Here is a 20,883-nt window from a genome sequence, read left to right as displayed (position 1 = left end):
AGTAACTGCAAACACACTAGCCAGTGCAAAGCTGGTGTCAGGAGATTCAGATACAGAGCAACACCCCAGTGTTGGCCCAGGTGGGCCCCTCTAGCTCCTCTCTGTCCCCAGCTGCTCCAGAAACCATGTCTTGCATCCCCAGGGTAACAGTGAGAGGCATCTGGAAGAAGAGCAGGATGTGAACACCATCTACAGTGAGGTCCAAGCCACAGGCCAGGCCACAGAGACAATCTAGTGAGAAGAAGCAGAAGACCGGGTCCTGCTGGCGCCTCTGCTATCAGCCTCTCCCAGACTGGTCAGGCCAGATGCCCTGCTCTCTGCTTCTGACCCTCAGAGCTCAGCTCCCTGGGCACATGGGGCTGTTTCCTGACATCTCCCAGGATGCAGGCGTCAGAACCCTCACCTCTGAGCCAGCCACTCCATCTGTCACTTCCCTGACCCCTGACGCTCCACTCCTGAAGCCTCCTCAATGCCCCATCTGACTGAACGTGGTACCCCAGCCTTTGCTATGTCTCTCTGTGTCTCCTGAGACTCCGGCCAGGTATGGGGCCTAACAGCAATGTGGACACCACAGAGAGGGTGTCAGGACCCAGGTTCTGATGCTGCCTTGTGGGTCAGTGGAGGCAACATGGGGGGTGGAACCCCCAGGGGAGTAAATGACAACTTCCTTAGCACCTGTGAGGTGTGTGTGTGTGTGTGTGTGTGTGTGTGTGTGTGTGTGTGTGTGTGCTGGGGGCATATCAACGCATATCATTCACCTGTGCCAGAGCCCTCCTTCCTGGCTCCCTGTCTAGCCTATATCTTAAACTTATTCCATTGTCATGCTTACAGGCTCAGTTTTGAAGCCCCCAATCCTCACCTACAGAGAAGGAGCTTCATATATGATGGAACAGTGTTGAAGTTGTCTTTCTTTTTCTTTATCCCTCTCCCCATCATATGTTCTTTCTCTCTGTCTCAGTCATAATTTTTATAAGGAGGAAAAAAATGGCCACAGAGAGCCATAGGTTCATAGTGCAAACACTGAACCCCAGTGTTAACCCTGGTGACAAAAAAAAAAAGATCTTTATGAAATACCATTGATTTACATGTGTGCAGAAGCCTCAAAAATCTCAGACAGAAAGACAAGGCAAAGATTTTATGAGCATTTTCTTCTTACAAGCAGAAGGATTATTATCACTGATCTCATTAAAGTGAATTCCTTTAAGCCTTAAAAAAGACAATTTTTGTGCAAGCAAAAATTTTTCAAAACCAGGCAGCGGACACAAAGCACTGCCTTGTGATGCTGAGAACTGACAGCCCAGGGAGGATGAAGGTGACGCCAGTCTCTGGGCTGATTGGGATCTCACTCCCTGGTCTCTGCTGGATCCATCTCCAAGGTGAGCTGAGCCCCATCTTCCCAAGGAGCTCCCAAGACCTTTTTCCAGTACTGTTGACAGTGCTGAGCTGAGAACAGAGGTCTGGTCCTGGGTGAGAACAGAGCTGTAGCTCTGGGTGAGGCAGACCAGGCAGCAAGCACTCTGGACCTGGCCCTGTCCCCACAGGGCTATCTCAAGGAGCTCTGTCCACTAGATGCTTATGGGGAAGCTGGGCCTGGAGCTCACAGCAATCCTGTCTGATTTAGCCACAGAGAGTTTCTAGAATCTAAGTCTCTCCCAGTAGAAGGAGGTAAGCCGTGGATCCTACCCAACCTGAGCTTTAGAACAACCTGCCATGGGACCTGTGATTACACTCCTGCACTGACAGGAGCCCCACTTTGTCGCCAAGCACCTCTTCCAGTTCAGGACAGCTCTGGCTCTAGAACTTGGTTCTGACATCCTGAGTCTAACCTGCCCGTTCCACCTGCCTTCTCTGAGACTAGTTTTCCTGTTGAGTGTCTCCCTGTCCAAAACACAGCCCTTGAGTGTGGAGTGACTGCGTGGGTAGGTCTGGCACCAGAGAACCCCCAGGGAGGTTGAAAGGGTGTTGAAACAGCTTTGCCAGCAGAGCAGACACTGCTGTTGAGGAAGAAATGACATCACCATTGTTGGGGTGAATGGACATGGGTTTCATGAACCAGTTATAGGACCTTCAAGGAACTCAGACAAGAGGAGGTTCTAAAGAAGCAGAGAACCCCAATCAAAAGGGTCTTTGTGCAGGCGGAACACCAGAAACAGGGGCCACAGAGGAAGATAGAGGTGGTATCCAGGGGTGCATCTCTCTGCCCAGGTAGGTGAGAGGCTCAACCTGGCAAAGGAGGAGCATCGTTGGAGCTTGTGGGGCTGGGCCCCGAGAGGAAGAATCAGCCTGAACATAATCATACAGAAGCCAGATCACCAGCCAGGGCCACTCTGGGGAGACTGTGCAGTGCCTCCAGCCTCCCGTTCACCACCCTCACCCCCACCCCAGGCTCCCTCCCTCCCTGCCATGCAGCAGTGGGCACAGGGCTCTGCTCCCTGCACCCCCTGTGGGTCTCTGCCAGGGGACTGTTGCCCGTGAAGCAGCTGAGCACTGCTGCTGCCGTCCTGGGATCCTGGCACAGCCTCCATGAGAGGTTAAGTGAGCCTAGACTTTCTTACTGCCACCACAGCTACCTCTTAGTTTATGACAGTACCCTGTCTCCTCTAGAGGGATGTTTAGACATCTCTGTATCACCCCACAGGTGGCTGGGGGGCACTTGTGCATTTGCAGAAGTCTTTTTGAAACCTGAACATGCCAGTATGTTAAATATATATATAATTTACATACATATACATACGTATGATAAAAATCAAAGGAAGATAAGGAAGATCAGGAATTCTGGGGTTGGGTGGAGACTGGCCTATTGCTCTCTGAATGGTGTGGCAGGTTTCATCGCAAAGGTGGCATTTTCATAAAGAACAAGAAGAAGGAAGCCAGGCAGTGATACACATATCATAACCAGTTCAGGAAGTGTACATAGCACCATGCCCAAAGGACCTTGGTTCAAGCTCCCGCTCCCCACCTGCAGGGGGAGCACTTCACGGCTGGTGAAGCAGTCTTGGGGTGTCTCTCTTTCTCTTCCTCTCCAGCTCCCCCTCTATCTCAATTTCATTGTCCTATCTAGTAAAATAATTTTTTTAAAGGAGAAAAATGGTCAGCAGGAGCAGCATGGTGCTGGCACCAAGTCCCCGTGATATCCCTGCTTACAATTAAAAAAATAAAAACAGGCAAAAGGGAGAAAGTCAGAGGACATTTATGAGCTGAGCTCCTTCTGAGATCTTTACAAGAGCTTGTCTGCCTTGCTCTGTCTTTCCCTCCTCGTTCTACTCACTTTGGGCCATAGCAATTCAATAGAAGAAATCAGATCTCAAGACAGTGATTTATTATTGTTATTGTTTCACCTGAGCATTGCTCAGCTCTAATTTATGATGGTTCTAGGGGTTGGACCTAGGACCTTTGATGCCTTAAAAGTCATTTTTCATAAATACATGTTAGCAACCTAGTTCTCAAAACAATGAAGTTTTAATACTGTATTTAGTTATTTGATAGAGACAGAAAGAAATCGAGAGGGGTGGGAGAGAGAGACACCTGTATTAGAGGGCAGCTGAAAGAAAGCAGCACTCCTCCCCCTTCAGCCTTCAGGAAGCCAGGAGAAGGGACCAGAGGCAGGGACCAGAAGCCAGTGTATCTGTGTGTGTGCATATCCTGCACCAGCACTCCCACTCTACCTGATTGCAAAAAAAAAAAAAAGCCACAGAATACAGAAGGAGGCAGATGTGAGTCCCTGAAGAACTAAGGCTGAAGCACTTCCCCAGAGGGTGCCACCCCTCCTCTGAAGGGACTAGAAAGCCTGGAAGTCCAGGAAGCCTTGGGGGGGGGGGGGTTGTGTGTGTCTGTGTCTGTGTGTGTGTGTGTGTGTGTGTGTGTGTGTGTTTGCCCTACATGCCTACATGGCCTGTAAGTTCTTCTCCTTTTCTGTCCTTGCTTTCTGCTAATAAATGTTCATCTCCCTGGTTCTCTGATTCTTCCATGGGAGAAAACAGGGGAATGGCCCCAGTTAGCTGTTCCCTCCTCCTCAGCACCTATAGCAGTGCTTTACTGCTCATGAAGCCTCTCCCCTGCCATTGAGGTCCAAGGGCTTGAACTCGAGTTGCTGTGCATTATAATATGTGCGCTCTATTGGATGTGTCACCACCCAGTGCAAGAAACTGATTTTTAAGACATCTGATTTTTAAGACATTTTTAAGACAAACTGATTTTTAAGACATCTTTTTTAAGACATTCACTATTTGTTTCTATGTTCTATGAAAGTAACTGATAACCACTAACAATATAATCAGTATGTGTGCCTGTTTTTTTAATTTTGCTTCATTTAGGCAATGAATTCTATAATAATACTTGAATTAAATTCAGAGAATATTCTGTAAGCTAGAAGATGATTGTTGTTGCTTCCTTCTTTTCCCACATGCATGATGAGCAAAGAACCATGAGTTTGTAACTCTCAGTTCATGTGAAGCAAAATACCTCTAATGAATGTAGATTTTCAAACAGAGAAATGTTATGAAGGATTGGAAAGTGTGGAGAGTCTTTGAGAGTTTCTAATGTGGAACTCTTGCTTAAGGATAAGGACCAGAGAGGCAATCTCCATGATAGAAACACTTAATCTGAGATTTCAAAAACTGGGTACAACTAAGCAGGGAAATGGTAGCAGGAGGAGAATTTCCCTGGCAGGAAATTACAAACTCAAAGATCTTTGTAGTGGAGGAGTAGAGGAAGATAGCACAATGGTTAAGCAAAGAGACTCTTGTACCTGAGGCTTCAAGTTGCCAGGTCCAATAATCCTCAGAACTACCATAAGACAGATATAGATAGATGATAGGTAGATAGATAGATAGATAGATAGATAGATAGATAGATAGACAGACCGGCAGGCAAACAGACAGATGAGAGGAAGCATCATATGCTTGAGAAACTGAAGTGATCAAGTCCAGGAGCCTGGCAGAGGAGAGATGGAGAGCAGGGCAGACCCTGGTGGTACCATGGAATCTTAAAGAAGTGAAACACACTGGGGAGAGAGCATAATGGCTATGTAAAAGCCTTTCATGCCTGAGACTGTGAGGTCCCAGTTTCCATCCCCAGCATCACCGTAAGCCAGAGCTGAGCAATGTTCTGGTATCTTCTTTCCTTCCTTCCTTCCTTCCTTCCTTCCTTCCTTCCTTCCTCTATCCCTTTCTCACTGTATTTCAGTTACTTAAGTAAATAAAATATGTTTTTGGAAAAGGGATTACACATCCTGCATGTGTAAGGACCTGGATTTAAGCCCCTGGCACCATATGAGAGCACCATGCACAGAGGAAGCTTCACAAGCAGTGGAGTGATGCTGTGCTGTCTCTCCCTCTCTGCCTCTCATCCTCCATATGAAAAAAGTGAGCATCTCAGCTTCAGTATGGATGGTCCATCAGAGAGAAACCAAGAGTGGTATAAAATATGAATTATTCACTATCACTACCAAGAAGGAGATGTGGGGAGGTGACCGTGGTGGTAGTGAAAGAAAAAAGGGTGGTATTTTTGTATGCAACAGGAAATAGCTTTTTATACAAACCTCCTGGTAAAAATGGCTCCAGGACATTGTCCTGTTATCCTTGTGGCATCTTTATTGTTTTCTGCACAAAAAAGATCCTCAGCTCCAGTTTTGGTCTTCTCTCTCTCTGTTTCTCTCTCTCTCCCTCCCTCTCTCCCTCTCTCTCTCTCTCCCTCTTTCCCTCTCTCTTTCTCTCTCATTTATTCATTTATTTATATTTATATAGAGACAGAAAAATTGAAAAGAGGAGATAGAAAGCCTGTGAAGCTTCCCCCCGCACGTGGGGACTAGGGGCTTGAACCCAGGTCCTTATGCACTGTAATGTATACACTGAACCAGGTGTGCCACCACCTGCCCCCCCTTCCACATTTGGTCTTAAGAAAAGGAATGGAAATCCATGAAGAAAAAAATGTGTTCAGTGATATTAAAACAGGAATAAAATGGTAGTCATTTACTTTTAACTTCCTTAAATGGTTTTTGATAGAGGGTGAGAGGCAGAGAGAGAAGAGACACCTACAGCACTGCTCCACTGTTCCTGAAGCTTACCCCTTGCAGTTAGGGCTACCAGGAGTTTGAACCCAGGCCCCTGCACATGGGAATATGTGTTCTATCTGGGGTGAGTCATGACCTGGCCCTTTAACTTCATTACACCTTAAAAGACTGAAAATTCAGTTTCTCGTTCACAGTCGTCATATTTAAAGTACACATGTGGGAGCAGAGAGATAAGGCCATTGGTAGTGCAACAGATTTCATGCCTGAAGCACCAAAGGTCCCAGGTTCAAACCCCAGCACCACCATCAGCCAGAGCTGAGCAGTGTTCTGGTAGTTGTTATCGTCATAGTAGTAATAGTAATAGTAGTAGTAGTAATAGTAAGCTTTTGTCTATTCTCTCTCATATTGGGCAGCAGAAATACAGAACGTCTCTCTCCCTGCTAAGAGTTCTGTTCAACAGCTGATGATATTCAACAGTTGGTTGATGTCATTAAAATCAACAAATGGAGACCAGCCTTGAAAACTCCCTAAGCAAAGTTCACTTATCCAGACAAATCAACACTTAATTTGGTAATGGAATTCTTACTTAGAGACAATGCCAATATCATAGTTTAATATTGATGTCATTTAAAAATATTGAGGGCAGATATCTAGCCCTCTGTCAGCTGAAAAGCAGAATAGGGTGCTGCAGCAAGATCCAGAGAGACAGAGAAAGATAATGCTGTGTGCTGGGGAGAGATGGTGTAGGGGTCATGTAAAATGTCTTTCATGCCTGAGGCACCAAAGGTCCCAGGTTCAATCGTCAATACCACCACAAGTCAGAGCTTAGAGGTGGGCAGTCAAAAGAAAAAAAAAAGGCACTTTTGTGCAGACCTGAGCTCCTGAAGGGGAGCAGGAGCAGGATCAGAAGCATCTGGACGACACAGGACCCTGGAAAGGATAGGGGCTTCTGCCCTGCCCTGCAACAGCTGCACATATGGGAAGCAGGAACTCTTTGGTAGAGGCTGCCCCACCCAAGGATCACACCCAACAATCCTGACACAGATGTGGAAGCCATTTGTCCCCCAGCCCTTGTTTCAAGATAGTAGGTATAGAAAGCAGGGTTGGAAGCAGAGGAGGCTCCTGATGGAGTGGGGTGGTGGATTGTTATAGCTCCCCACCCACTCATGTGGGACCATGTGTGTCAGGAGTGCAGGTCTCTCTGTGAAGGCTTAGGGCTCAGGAGAGGAAGCCACCACAGTGATCTGAAGCTGCTCAGGAAGGCAGTGAGTCCATTGCAGAAAATGAGAACAATAGCTTGTCACTAAGGCTGTTCTTGGATGCCACAGTGGAGATCACCCCAGCAGTTGCTTAGAACATGGAAAATCACTTAGCAGCTCACAGCACAGTCAGGGAAGGCACAGGACTCTCTCCTCCCTCATCTGCATCCCCCCCACACACACACACAGGCACACAGGCCCAAAGCTGCACCTTTCTAATTAGCCTCACAGAATCTGTGGAAGGGACACAGGAAGGGGCCTCTGAGAATTTAGCCTGCTCTGCCTCACTGCTGCAGTCTCACAGAGCTATGGTGGGGTGTTCCCTGGGCTCTCTCGGCCCCAAGGCTATGACCTGAGTGTCCTTATGTCTTAGGTTTGGGAGCAGTATCACCAGCTGAGCACTGTCACTGTGGCTTCTCTGCTAAAATGAATGAACTGATCATGCTTGAGCACAGAGTCTGGGCTCTCACAACGTGCAAATAACAGTAGTTCCTTCTTTTGTTCCTTAACCAAGGTCAGAGGCAAGCCAAAAGCAGAGCTAAGTCCCCAGGGTGAAAGAGGGACAGACCTCCATCTCCAGAGAAGAAGAGAGAGAGAGAGAGAAGAGGGAGGTGAGAAATGGAGAGCTGGATAAGATGGAGTATACAGGAAGAGCACAGATATGAGGCAACTAGGACATAAATCCCTCGGAGCCCACAGTAATTGCAAGAGATCTCTGTAAATTCAGGGTTGGGTGCTCAGACCTAGTTTATTTGACTCAATCCCCAGGCCACCTGGAAACCACCATTCTGTTCTGTTTCTTTATTTTGTTTGTTTGTTTGTTTATTTTAGATAGATAGAGAAATTGAGAGGAGAAGTGAACAGAAGCACACACCTACACCACTGTTCCACCACTTGTGAAGCTTCCCCCCTGCAGGTGGGGACTGGAAGCTTAGGCCTGAGTCCTTGGACACTGTAATGTGTACACTCTAGCAGGTGCACCACCTCCCCATCCACTTCTGTTCTGTTTCTGTGACACAGTGTTGTTCTGTTCTGTCTGACTTATCTCACTCAGCACTGTGTCCTCCTGGTGCATGCATGTATTCATGTTGCTGCCAGTGACAAGATTTTCCTTGATTATGGCTGCGTGTATTCCAGTGTAAGTATGTATGCACATGTGCATGTGTACACACACACACATATACTGAAAAAAAAATGACCGTGACTGTGAGGAGAAAAGGTGAACAAAAGAGCCTTATGGTGTATCTAATATAAAGTCCAGCCTGGAGAAGCTGCTGACAGAAAGAACATTTGATCAGCCTCTCCTCTCCCCCCCTTTGTAGGTTCCCACTTATGTACTGTCCTGACAGGCAAAGCTTACCACCATAGAAAAGTGAATTAATGTAGCAAAGCCTCGTTTCAGAAAAGGGAATAAATAGGGTGTGAAGGAAAATTAGTTGTCTGTGTTCAGGGGGTAGTATCTCTGTGAACAGAGGCAGTTTGTATGTGATAACCTCAAGAACTGGGAGACAGGATTGTATCTGCAAGAATATCTTACATGGAGCCGGGGGATGGTGCACAAGGTTGAGCACACACATTACTATGTGCAAGGACCTGGGTTCAAGCCCCTGGTCCCCATCTATAGGGAGGAAGTTTCATAAGTGGTGAAGCAGGTCTGCAGGTGTCTCTCTGTCTCTCTTCCCCACCCCCTCTCAATTTCTCTCTGTCCTATCAAATAAAATCAAATTTAAAAAGAAAAAAACTTGTGTTTTAAAAAATGCAAATCTGGTTTCTGCTGGTGGTGACAATCACATGGGGTTGTGAAATTCCAGGCGGGGGAGAGCAAAAAGTATGAGACAGGGTTGCTACATAGCTCATCTCTCTCCTAGTTTCATTATATTTCTTCACATAGATAGAAAAAAAAACATTTTTAGTGTGTCAGCAGAAACTACCACTTGTGTAGGAGCTTCCCAATCTTTCATTCTTTGTTTTAGAGAGGGAGAGAGAAGAGGATAAGACAGACGTAGAGAAAAGAAGCATCACAACAGCCCTCTACCATCGATGGGGCTGTTCGTGATGTTTCCATGGAGTGCTGGAGCTTGATCCCAGGGCCCCATACAGACACGTCCTCTACGGCACAAGCTCTCTCCTGGCCCCTCTGACACATTACTTTATCCTTCAGCTGCTGGTGGACACTTAGGGGACTTCCATGCCTTAGCTATTATAAACAGTCTGCTGTGAACATGAGGCTCCAGCAGCAGTTTCCTTCCTTTTAGACAAACACACAGTAGTGTAATTGTTGGTGTATTTTGGTCGTTCTATTTTTTTTCTTGTGCTTGCTATACTGGAGTGTTACAATAAACCAAACAATTGCTGGCATATGGATACAGTTTCTTGTTGTAAATCATCCTGTGAGAGGTAACTGCAAAATACTCTCACCCCCAACTTAGGTCATTTTCCAACATCATGGCACCTGGACCCCAAACTCCATCTCCACCCAACACCCTCCCTTCTCTTCCTTCCCCAGACTCCTGTACTTTGGTGCAATACACCAAACCCTGCCCAAGTTTCACTTTTTTGTTTATTTTTTTTCCCCTTTCTGTCTTGGTATCTTAAGTTTCACTCGTGAGTGAGATCAGTCTGTATTCATCCTTCTAATTTTGTCTCTCCTCACTTAACTTGATTATTTCAAGCTCTATTCAAAACAAAGCAAAAGAAATTACTTCATCACTTTTAACAGCTTTGGGCATCTGCAATGCTTCCAAGTTTGAGCTATTAAAAATTGTGCTGCTATAACCCCACTTATCAATACTTACCCAAAATGTGAGTGGCTTAAATTCACCAGTCAAAAGATAACAGAGTGACTGAATAGACTAAAAAGCAAGACCCACTATCCTATGTTTCCAGGAATCACACCGACAAAAGAAAGACAAACAGAAGCTCCAGGTGACAGGCTGAAGCAAAGTGCCACAAACCAACAATGCAAACAAAAAGGCAGAAACATTTATTCTAATATCAGCTAAATTAGGCTTTCAAGCAAAGAAGCTGAAAATTGTCATATATGGACACTATATATTGGTCAGAGAGTCAATCCAAGAGAAAGACATAATCATCATCAATATATACGCTCCCAATATGTATGAACCCAAAAATGTAAAAAGGGTACTTACTGGCCTTAAAGGAGACATTGACAGTAGTGCAGTATTAGTTGGAGATTTCAACACACCACTCACAGCAAGAGACAGATCATATCAAGAGCCAACAACAAAATAGAGGCCTTATATGAAGTCATAGACAAAATGAATTTAACTGATATATTCAGAACTTTTCATCCCCTCCCCCTAATATATAATATACAACTCTTTCAAGTGCACATGGAACATTCTCAAGGACTGACCATATGACCATGTGAGACAGCCTTAATAAATATGTGAATATTGAAATCATAAATAATATCTTCTCTATGAGGTGGTGAGGTTAGAAACCAACCACAAGGGGAGTTGGGCGGTAGCTCAGCAGGTTAAGTGCACATGGCACAAAGCACAAGGACTGGCATAAGGATCCCGGTTTGAACCCCCAGCTCCCCAGCTCCCCACATGCAGGGGAGTTGCTTCACAGGCAGTGAAGCAGGTCTGCAGGTGTCTATCTTTCTCTCCCCCCTCTGTCTTCCCCTCCTCCTCCATTTCTCTCTGTCCTATCCAATAATGATGACATCAATAACAACAGTAATAACTACAACAACAATAAAAAACAACAATGGCAACAAAAGGGAAAATAAATAAATAAATATTTTTTTAAAAAAGAAATCAAGTACAAAAAGAAACAAAAACAAAACTCAATTCCTTTTACTATAGCAACAAAAACAATAAAATATCTAGGAATAAACCTAACCAAAGAAGTGAAAGACTTGTATACTGAAAATTATGAGTCACTACTCAAGGAAATTGAAAAAGACATAACGAAATGGAAAGATATTCCATGTTCATGGGTTGCAAGAATTAACATCATCAAAATGAATATACTACCCAGAGCCATCTACAAATTTAATGCTATCCCCATCAAGATCCCAAGAACATTTTTAGGAGAATAGAACAAATGCTACAAATGTCTGTCTGGAACCAGAGAAGACCTAGAATTGCCAAAACAATCTTGAAAAGAAAGAATAGAACTGAAGACATCACATTCCCATATCTCAAATGGTATTATAGGGGCACTGTCATCAAGACTACTTGGTACTGGAACATGAGTAGACATACTGAGAAGTGGAATAGAATTGAGAGCCCAGAAATAAGCCCCCACATCTATACACATGTAATCTTTGACAAAGGGGCTCAGACTATTAAATGGGGAAAGATGAGTCTCTTCAACAAATGGTGTTGGAAACAATGGGTTGAAACATGCAGAAGAATGAAACTGAACCACTATATTTCACCAAATACAAAAGTAAATTCTAAGTGGATCAAGGACTTGGATATTAGACCAGAAACTATCAGATACTTAGAGGAAAATATTGGCAGAACTCTTTTCCACAAAAATTTTAAAGACATCTTCAATGAAATGAATCCACTTACAAAGAGACTAAAGCAAGTATAAGCCAGGCTATGGGACTACATCAAATTAAAAAGCTTCTGCACAGCAAAAGATACCAATACCTGAACCAAGAGACCCCTCACAGAATACAAGAAGATGCCATACATCAGACAAGAGGCTAAGAATATAAAGAGCTTGCAAATCTCAACAAGACAACAAATAACACATCCAAAAGTGGGGAGAAGTCATGGACAGAATACTCACCCAAGAGATCCAAAAGGCTGAGAAACACATGAAAAAATGCTCCAAGTCTTTGATTGTCAGAGAAATGCAAAGAAAGACAACAATGAGATACCACTTCACTCCTCTGAGAATGTCATACATTAGGACAGGTAGCAGCAACAAATGATAGAGAGGTTGTGGAACCCTCCTGCACTGCTGGTGGGATTGTCAATTGGTCCAACCTCTGTGGAGACCAGTCTGGAGAACTCTCAGAAGGCTAGAAATGGACCTACCCTATGATCCTGCAATTTATCTCCTGGGGATACATCCTAAGGAACCCAACACACCCATCCAAAAAGATCTGTGTACACATATGTTTTTAGCAGCACAATTTGTAATAGCCAAAACCTGGAAGCAACCCAAGTGTCCAACAACAGGTGAGTGGCTGAGCAAGTTGTGGTATATATACACAGTGGATTTTAATAGCTGAGTAGCTATAAAAACGGTGACTGCACCATTTTCAGCCAATCTTGGATGAAGCTTGAAAAAATCATGTTAACTGAAATAAGTCAGAAACAGAAGGATGAATATGGGGAGATCTCACTCTCAGGCAGAAGTTGAAACACAAGATCAGAAGAGAAACACAAGTAGAACCTGAACTAGAATTGGTGTATTGCACCAAAGTAAAAGACTCTGGGGTGGGTGGGAGGAGAATACAGGTCCAAAAGGATGACAGAGGACCTAGTGGGGGTTGTATTGTTATATGGAAAAGTGTGTTATGCATGTACAAATTATTGTATTTACTGTCAAAGGTAAAACATTAATTCCCCAATTAAAAATTTTTTTTTAAAAATGTGATCATGGTATGCAAGGTCCAAACTTCCTTTATTACAGCTGTGAAGTAAGAATAGTACAGAAATGATACTAAGATGCAGAATACCTTCAGGGAAAGGTTTCCCCAAGGCCCTAAAGTGAAGGAAGGCCTTACCATATGAGAATCTCTTTAACTAAACTCTACCTACATCACACCTGGGACCAGCTTTCCATTGACCTTGTGAGATCAGCAGGTGTGGTTACCTCATTAAAATTTCTTTTCATAATGTGCAAAGTACTGCCTTTGTGCTTTCTAAGACCAGCCTCATTTTCATTTCTTGTGTTATTTTCAACTTTGTACTCACTGGCATGGGAGATTGTCGGCAGGAGGAAAGTGTCTGTGTTCCAAATACTCATGGGATGCCTTTGTTTTCCAGGGACACCTGTGTGACTGTCCCCATAGTGACACCAACAGATTTATCCTTTTCTTTTTTTTTTAAATTTGTTTATAAAATAAAAAATATTGACAAGACCATGGGATAAGAGGGATACAATTCCCACCACCAAAATTCCATATCCCACCTCCTCCCTTGAAAGCTTTACTATTCTTTATCCCTCTAGGATCATTATGAGGTGCCGAAGGTGGAAGGTCTGGCTTCTGTAATTGCTTCTCCACTGAATATGGGCATTGGCAGGTCAACCCATACTCTCGGTCTGTTTCTATCTTTCCCTAGTAGGGCAGAGCTCTGGGGAGGTGGGGTTCCAGGACATATTGGTGAGGTCATTTGCCCAGGGAAGTCAAGTTGGCATCATGTTAGCATCTGGAACCTTATGGCTGAAAAAACATTAAGATATAAATCAGAAAAAAAAAATGTTTAATAATCAGAAACCTAAAGGCAAGAATATTGTAAATGAGATTTAGGGTTTTCATTTGTAAAAAGCTAGTAGGTCTATTTTATGTATATTCCAAAGGTCTCATGACTTTACTAATTTTTGCCTGCTCCTGATTGCTAGCATGCAGTTGGACCAAAGGTAATGTCTTAGGAGATGGTGTCATACTTGGAAAAAGGACTGTTAATGGTAAACCCCATCAGTTTGATCTGGGGCCTATATTCAGTGCAGGAGCCTGTGTAATCTCTGCATCTCTGTAGGTCTGAGCTCGCATTCTGTGGTCATAACTAGCAACATTCTAGGCTGCACCTATTGCTGTACCCATCTTCCACGAGCGGTAGAGTATTTTGTGTGGAACATTTATTTGCCACAATTTATTACTATAAAGCCCTCTGGGGTTAACACTTAGAGAGGGAGGAGAATTATGAATGATAGCTTTACAATCTGGGAACGTAAGAATGATGGCCCGTGCCTGTTTTAGGGAGATATTGAATTGTTTAACTAAGGCTTTGGTGCCTTGGCAAAAAAGGAAGTGAGAATTAGTAGCCATATTTAATGTAGCAGGCATGACTAATTTGTCAGACTTATCATTTCCCTCAGTGCGGGGACCAGGAAGACCTGTGTGGGAACAAATATGAATTATAAAAAAATTCTGCTCCGGATAAGACACTGGAGAGTGTAAAACATCTATAGGAGAGAAGGATCATTAGCATCTGAGAGTAAGGCAGAATGAATATGTTTAACCAGGTCAACCTCATAGGTAGAATTAGCTAGAATATTAATAGGACCCTTGTTGAAGTGCTGGAGTGCTGCAGTCACCACTGGGTTGAAGTAGGTGGATGAGTCAAAAAATGATGCCACTGGATGGGAGTAGGGATTGACCAGTTAACACCCATGTTCAGTGGGGAAGCAATTGCAGAAGCCAGACCTTCCACCTTCTGCGTCCCACAATGACCTTGGGGCCATACTCCCAGAGGGTTGAAGAATAGGAAAGCTATCAGGGAAGGGGATGGGATACAGAGATCAGGTGGTGGGAATCATGTGGAGTTGTACCACTCTTAACCTATGGTTTTGTCAATGTTTCCTTTTTATAAATAATTTTTTTAAAAATGATGCCACCATCAGTCACCGTGTCAGGTCCCTTTCCCAGTTTTTCCTGAACCATCAACAAAAACTGTGGGTACATTAGATAAAGGTTTAGAGAATATACATGAGAGGAGTCGGATAGGAAATAGTTCAAGCCCTCTGAGTAATTTGTTATTAGGCAGAGTGAATTCTATGTCTCCCAGCTAATCTTATAACACATTTTTAAGTGATTCCTGAAAAGTCAAAAGTCTATTAAAATCATGTTTTGTAAAACCTGAATGAATCGCATCAGGGTCTTTACCAGTGAGCTGTTGTGAGCAGATCCTTCCTTGGGATATAAGAGAGATCTTCATATCTACTGAAGTTGATACTTTCTATTTTGGAGAATGTGGGAGGAAGAACCACTCAGTTACCTGGACATCAGGATCAAATTGACCTAAGACACCTGTAAGGATATGAGGAGTAGTAAGCACAACTAAATGGACTCAGCAGTTCAAATTAATGAGTCAAGTACCTCAATATAAGACTGTGGTTAACAATTTCTAACTCCTGCAAAGCCTTTGATGATAATGTGTTTGGTGAATTAAGGTCTGGGTCACCTTTCAAGGTACTGAACAGATTTGTAAGTTGGTAGGTTGGAAATGCTAGGAAGGATCTCAACCAATTAATTTGACCCAGTAAATTTTTGTAAAGAATTCATGGTGAGAGTATGTGGCAAATGTAACTTACAGAGAGATCATCTTGGCCATAATGTGAAATCCCAGATATTTCCAAGATGAAGTTAATTGAATTTTCTCTGAAGCTATTTGTAGCCCATATAACACTATACACTTTAGGAGGGCCGTGTGACAGGCTGACAGATATGATAGATCTGAATGTCCTATTTAAATATCATCAATATAATGGTACAGAATAACATTTGGGAATTGTTCTCAAATAGATCTGAGCACTAGATCAACATAAAACTGACAAATACTGGGACTATTCTTCATTCCTTGTGGTAGAACTTTCCATTGAAACCTCTGGAGGGGTTTGGATAAATTTACACAGGCAGGGAAAAGGCAAATTTTTCTTAATTTTTGGGATGAAGTGGATTAAAAGACAATCTTTGATATCTATAACTATCAAATGATATTATCTGGGAATAAGAGCAGGATTTAAGAGTCCTGGCTGCAAAGCACCCATAGGCAACATCCAAGCATTAGCCAGTCTTAAATCATGTAGCAGTCTCCACTTGCCAGATTTTTTTGGTATGCAAAAAATAGGAGTATTCCATGGGCTCTGTAACAGTTCAATATGACCAGCCTCAAACTGCTCATTCACCAATTCTATAGCCTTCTGAAGCTTATTCCCCTTTAATGGCCACTGATCCACCCAAACAGGGGGTCCTCTAGGATAAATATGGCTGGGTATGTAAATACATATCCCATTGTTCTAATAAATTACAACCCCACAGTGAAACAGGAAGGTCTAGGACATATGGGCATAAGGAGGTGACCTGCCCCTCAGGTCCATTGCAGGTGAGAAAATTCCTACTCTGTTTAGCCTTTGATCCTCCCATCCCTGACAGGGTGATATCTGCAGAGTTAAGTTCCCACTGTTTGGGTCAATCTTTAGTAGTAATGATAGTAACATCTGCTCCTGAGTCTAGTAATCCAGTAATAGACTTCCCTTTAATCAGCAGTCAGAAGGGGTCGCTTAGCAGAAATCTTTGTTATGTAGTCCCTGAACCCACATTCCCTTGTGAGTGTGCTCTGTCTCAGGCTGTCATTCATATGCTCATTGTCCCAAATTCTTATTGGGGTCACAGCATTCTCCAGTCCTGGAACCTCAGTGGTGGGGTTCATTTTTTCAGAAGTTTTCTCTTGACCCATACCAACTGATATTGCATCTGCTGATCTCAACCTAATCAATGCAACCACTACCACCTCGACATGTTTCTCCTTTTGTTCATGGAAAACACAAGACCCTGAAGGGCTCTAGCAACCGGCCACCTCCCAGCACCATTCCACAGGCACACTAATGTTCTCTCTGCCCTGCTTGGGTGTCCAGACATGACTTAGGGGGTAGCTGGTGAATCTTAGGGACCAGGGGACCAGCAAAGGTGAGCTCTCCAGAGCAGGGCCACACTCCTGCTGCAGAAGAAGCACCTACGAAGGAGAAGAGACATTTCTGGGGCTGCAAGGCATGGCCATAAAGAAGAGACATTAACTGGGTCTCTAAGGTGCTTTGAAGAAGCCGTAGGAGGGATTTTAGACTGAAAGAGTGTTGGGATGTCATAGAAGATGACACTAAGAGTGCTGGAATGGAAACTGGAATGTGTGAGTAGATTTTATAGCAAATGGTTTATAGTAATCTCCTTCTCTGATTCCATGCATGGTAGAGAAAGATCAAGTATGCCTGGAAAATGCTTCCCTACTTTGTTTTCAAAACAGAACTCTCTGCACAACCTCCTCCACTCACCCCACCCGCCCACACACAGTCTGTTTGGAAAGCACAAACTCAATGAGAAGCAAGGAGATTGTCCAGCTCACACAGTCATCAGTCTGAAACAGCAGACTTCCTGGCGCACAGGAAGAGATTTAATGTTTTCATTAAACACCATCAAGGCCAGTGCCCGGCTGGATCCCTGGAGCCACCAGTTTGCCCAACAGTCCGGTATGGTAGAGGGACGAACTCTGGAAAGACCAGCAGTTACTGGGGTCTAGGGCCAGAGTTTGCTGTGGATGCTAATGGAGACCACCATGTTTATGACAGAAGGAAGGGAGGGAGGGAGAGAGGGAAGGAGGAAGGAAAGGAATTCTGAAATAACCCCAGTATCTTGAGTGATATCAAAGAAATGCTCTCCTAAGGAGGACAGTGCCCAAGAGATCCCATGATAATATGAGGGCTGTTTCCAAGGAAGAGCTGAATCTATGGCCACTTGGGCCACATGAGAAGTGTCCTGTGAACAGGTGACTGGCCTAATGAATGGTAGTGACCTGGTGACTAGTGGTTGTTTGGAAGGGCAAAACCTTAAAGAAGACAAACATCAAACAACTGGGAATGTTAGTTTCCCTGTGTTTGCGTTTTTCATCGATTCAAGGCCAGTATGTTTGGCCTTGCCATATGGTCAGGAAGCTGTGGGATGAATCGATAATAAACCAGGAAATGAGTGGAAAAATAGATGCCCCTTCCAGGACTGCAAAGTGACTGAAACCAGAGTGGAAGTAATTCAGTGCACACAGTGGAGTGACCTTACCTTCAGCAACTGAAACTACTGGACCTGGGAGCAGCACAGCAGTGCAGGGATGAGCTGACACAACGCATCTTCCTCTCATGTACACTGAGGCACTACATGCCAGCATGAACTCTCCAGTCTACAAACAACAGGGAGATTGATTCCTCAGGGAGCAGGCCTTTACTCTCCAGGTTATCTTGATTACCTCACTACGGTCTGGTGTAAGGAGGTGCACTCATCTGCCATAAGAAGTACAGGGAGCAAAGCTTAAACAACAGAAATTGCTTGTTTCTTTTTTTTTTTTTAAGGTTTATTGGTCTGTCAGAAAAGTCATGACATACTTTTCTATGTTTTTCTATGACAGAATGTGTCATGACTTTTCCAACAACCCAATATTTGAGATCTTAGAGGTTGCTCAGGAGATAAAGCTTGGTGTCTCAAGCATGAGGTCCTGGGTTCAATCCCTGGCATTACATGTGCCAGAGTGATGCTCTGGCTCTCTCTCTCTCTCTCTCAAATAAATAAATAAATATTTTTATTATCATGAGAGAGGAGAGGAACAGAGCATCTCTCTGGCACATGTGATGCTGGGGTTCAAACCTGGGACCCCATGTTTGAGAGACCAGTGCTTTACCCAAGGTGCCACTTCCCAAAATACCTCTTTCTTTTTTCTTCTTATGCTTTCATTTTTTTCATACTAATGAGATTTTTTCTCAAAATATTTAATTTTTTAAAATTTTATTAGTGATTTAATATTGATCTACAAAATTTTATGTCAACATGGATACAATTCCACACCATTCCCACCACCAGAATTTTGAATCCCGAATCTCTCCATTGCAAGCCACCATTTTAAGGTTGCAGACATGGGTTAACTACCATCTCTACAACTGTCTACATTTGTACATAATTTCCCCCATTTTCTTCCAGATATAGTCCTCTCTTCCCCTTCAAGCCACTTGTGACACTATAACTACATCCAAATGTTCCTCCCCTTTTCCTCCTTTCTCTCTGGGTCCTGATGGAGCTGAAGTTCAGCGCCCTCTTATCCTCTTCCTCTTATCACTTCTCCCCCACTTGGATTATGGATCAAAATTGTTTTAGGGGTACAGAAGATAGGAGTTCTAATTCCTGTAATTGTTTCTCCACTAGACATGGGCATTGGCAGGTCAATCCATAACCCCAGCTTCTTTCTTTTTTTTTTTTTTAATATTACAAAGTTACATGTCGACAGGGGTTTGAATCCACACCATTCCCACCACCAGAGTTCTGAATGTTCACTCTCCCCACTGCAAGCCACCACAGTTCCCCTAAGGTTGTAGACATGGGCCAACCATCATCTCCACAACTACCTGTCCACTTTTATACATAGTTGCCTTTTTTTTTCTGATTCAATCCTCTCTTCCCCTTCAAGCCACTCATGACAACATAACTACCTCCATATGACCCTCTCCTTTTCCTTCTCTCTCTCTAAGTGCTGATGGAGCTGTAGTTCAGAGCCCTCATATTTTCATCCTATCACTTCTCCCCTGCTGGGAATATGGATCAAGTTTTCTTTTGGAAAGCAGAAGATAGGAGTTCTGACCTCTGTAATTGCTTCTTCGGTGAGCATGGACAATCTATACCTCCAGCCTGTTTCTACCTCTCCCTAGTAGACCAGAGCTCTGGAGATTCAAGGGTCAAGGACACATTGGTGAGATCATCTGCCCAGAGAAGTTGGGTCTGGAAGGTGGTATGACCTAAGTTGAGACAAAATGGTTAATAAACAGGAACCAAAAAGTAGGATTAGAGCAGATGAGATTATGGATTTTAGTGTAGAAGAAAGTTAGGGAAACCATTTTAGGCATGTTCCTGGGAGCACACAACTATGGACATGGACCCTGGTTCTTGAAGACTGGGGCATGTCAAATTCACAGAGCTGGGAAGCATCAGAACCAGGGTCCACATCCAGGGATCTGAGCTCCAGAGGCCATCTTTTTATTACAATGATGACTTTGTCCCATATCCTCCCAAAGCCCCACTTAGCCTCTTCCATGTGGTCTCTAATGGCTTGGGGAGAATATATATAGTGGGAAAATATGCCATCAGGTTTCTACCACCAACTCTGAGCTGATCTGTATTTTTTATCTTTATTTATAAAAAGGAAACACTGACAAAAACCATAAGATAAGAGGGGTACAACTCCAAATAATTCCCACCACCAGAACTCCATATCCCATCCCCTCCTCTGATAGTTTTCCTATTCTTTACCCCTCTGGGAGCATGGACCCAGGGTCATTATGGGGTAGAGAAGGTGGAAGGTCTGGCTTTTATAATTGTTTCCCTGCTGAACATGGGCATTGACAGGTTGATCCATACCCTCAGCCTGTCTCTTCTTTTTCCCTAGTGGAACAGGGTTCGGGGGAAGTGGGGCTACAGGACACATTGGTGGGGTCATCTGCCTAGGCAAGTCCAGTTGGCATCATGTTAGCATCTGGAACCTGATGGCTGAAAAAAGAGGATCTGTATTTATTGACAGGTACCTGTCCTTGCTATCTCTCCTTGTCCACAAAAAGCTTTGGACCCCCCATGACTAAAGTCACTCCTATCACCTAAGCTTTCAGAACCTTCTTCTCCACTGTCTCTAGGAAACTTGCTGTCTATGGAACTCCCAGGATGTCTGGTCTGGTCGCTGGTCCTGCTCACTCCTTTAGTGAGAAACTCTAGTGTTCTCAGTACTCTGCCCTTATTCCTCCTTCAGTTCACTCTTCCAACTATAGCTCTATTTCTCTTTCTTCCACCTCTCCCCCTCTCTTTCTGTCTCTGAAGTTAAGAGAAGAGGTGGAGGGGGAAAAGGAGAAAAATAGGGAGAAAGAAAGAGACACCTGGAAACC

At 43.8% G+C, this 20,883-nt stretch overlaps 1 protein-coding gene across 3 annotated transcripts in view; it reads left to right on the top strand.

The window, feature by feature from the left end:
- Window positions 1–9,627, top strand: part of LOC132541356 (T-lymphocyte surface antigen Ly-9-like) — a 57,431-nt gene extending 47,804 nt beyond the window's left edge. For 2 of the 3 annotated variants that reach the window (XM_060201667.1, XM_060201669.1), the window contains one exon: window positions 143–9,627. In XM_060201667.1, coding sequence (XP_060057650.1) covers window positions 143–235 — 93 coding nt within the window. In that variant the 3' untranslated portion in view covers window positions 236–9,627. The remainder of the gene's footprint in view (window positions 1–142) is intronic. The other variant, XM_060201670.1, reaches the window with a different exon arrangement.
- The last annotated feature ends 11,256 nt before the right edge of the window (window positions 9,628–20,883 follow it).

This window comes from Erinaceus europaeus, chromosome 11 (genome assembly GCF_950295315.1).
Source record: "Erinaceus europaeus chromosome 11, mEriEur2.1, whole genome shotgun sequence".
In the NCBI taxonomy this organism is placed as follows: Eukaryota; Metazoa; Chordata; class Mammalia; order Eulipotyphla; family Erinaceidae; genus Erinaceus; species Erinaceus europaeus.
Note: the sequence above shows the minus strand (reverse complement) of the source record. Positions and strands in the feature narration are given on the sequence as shown.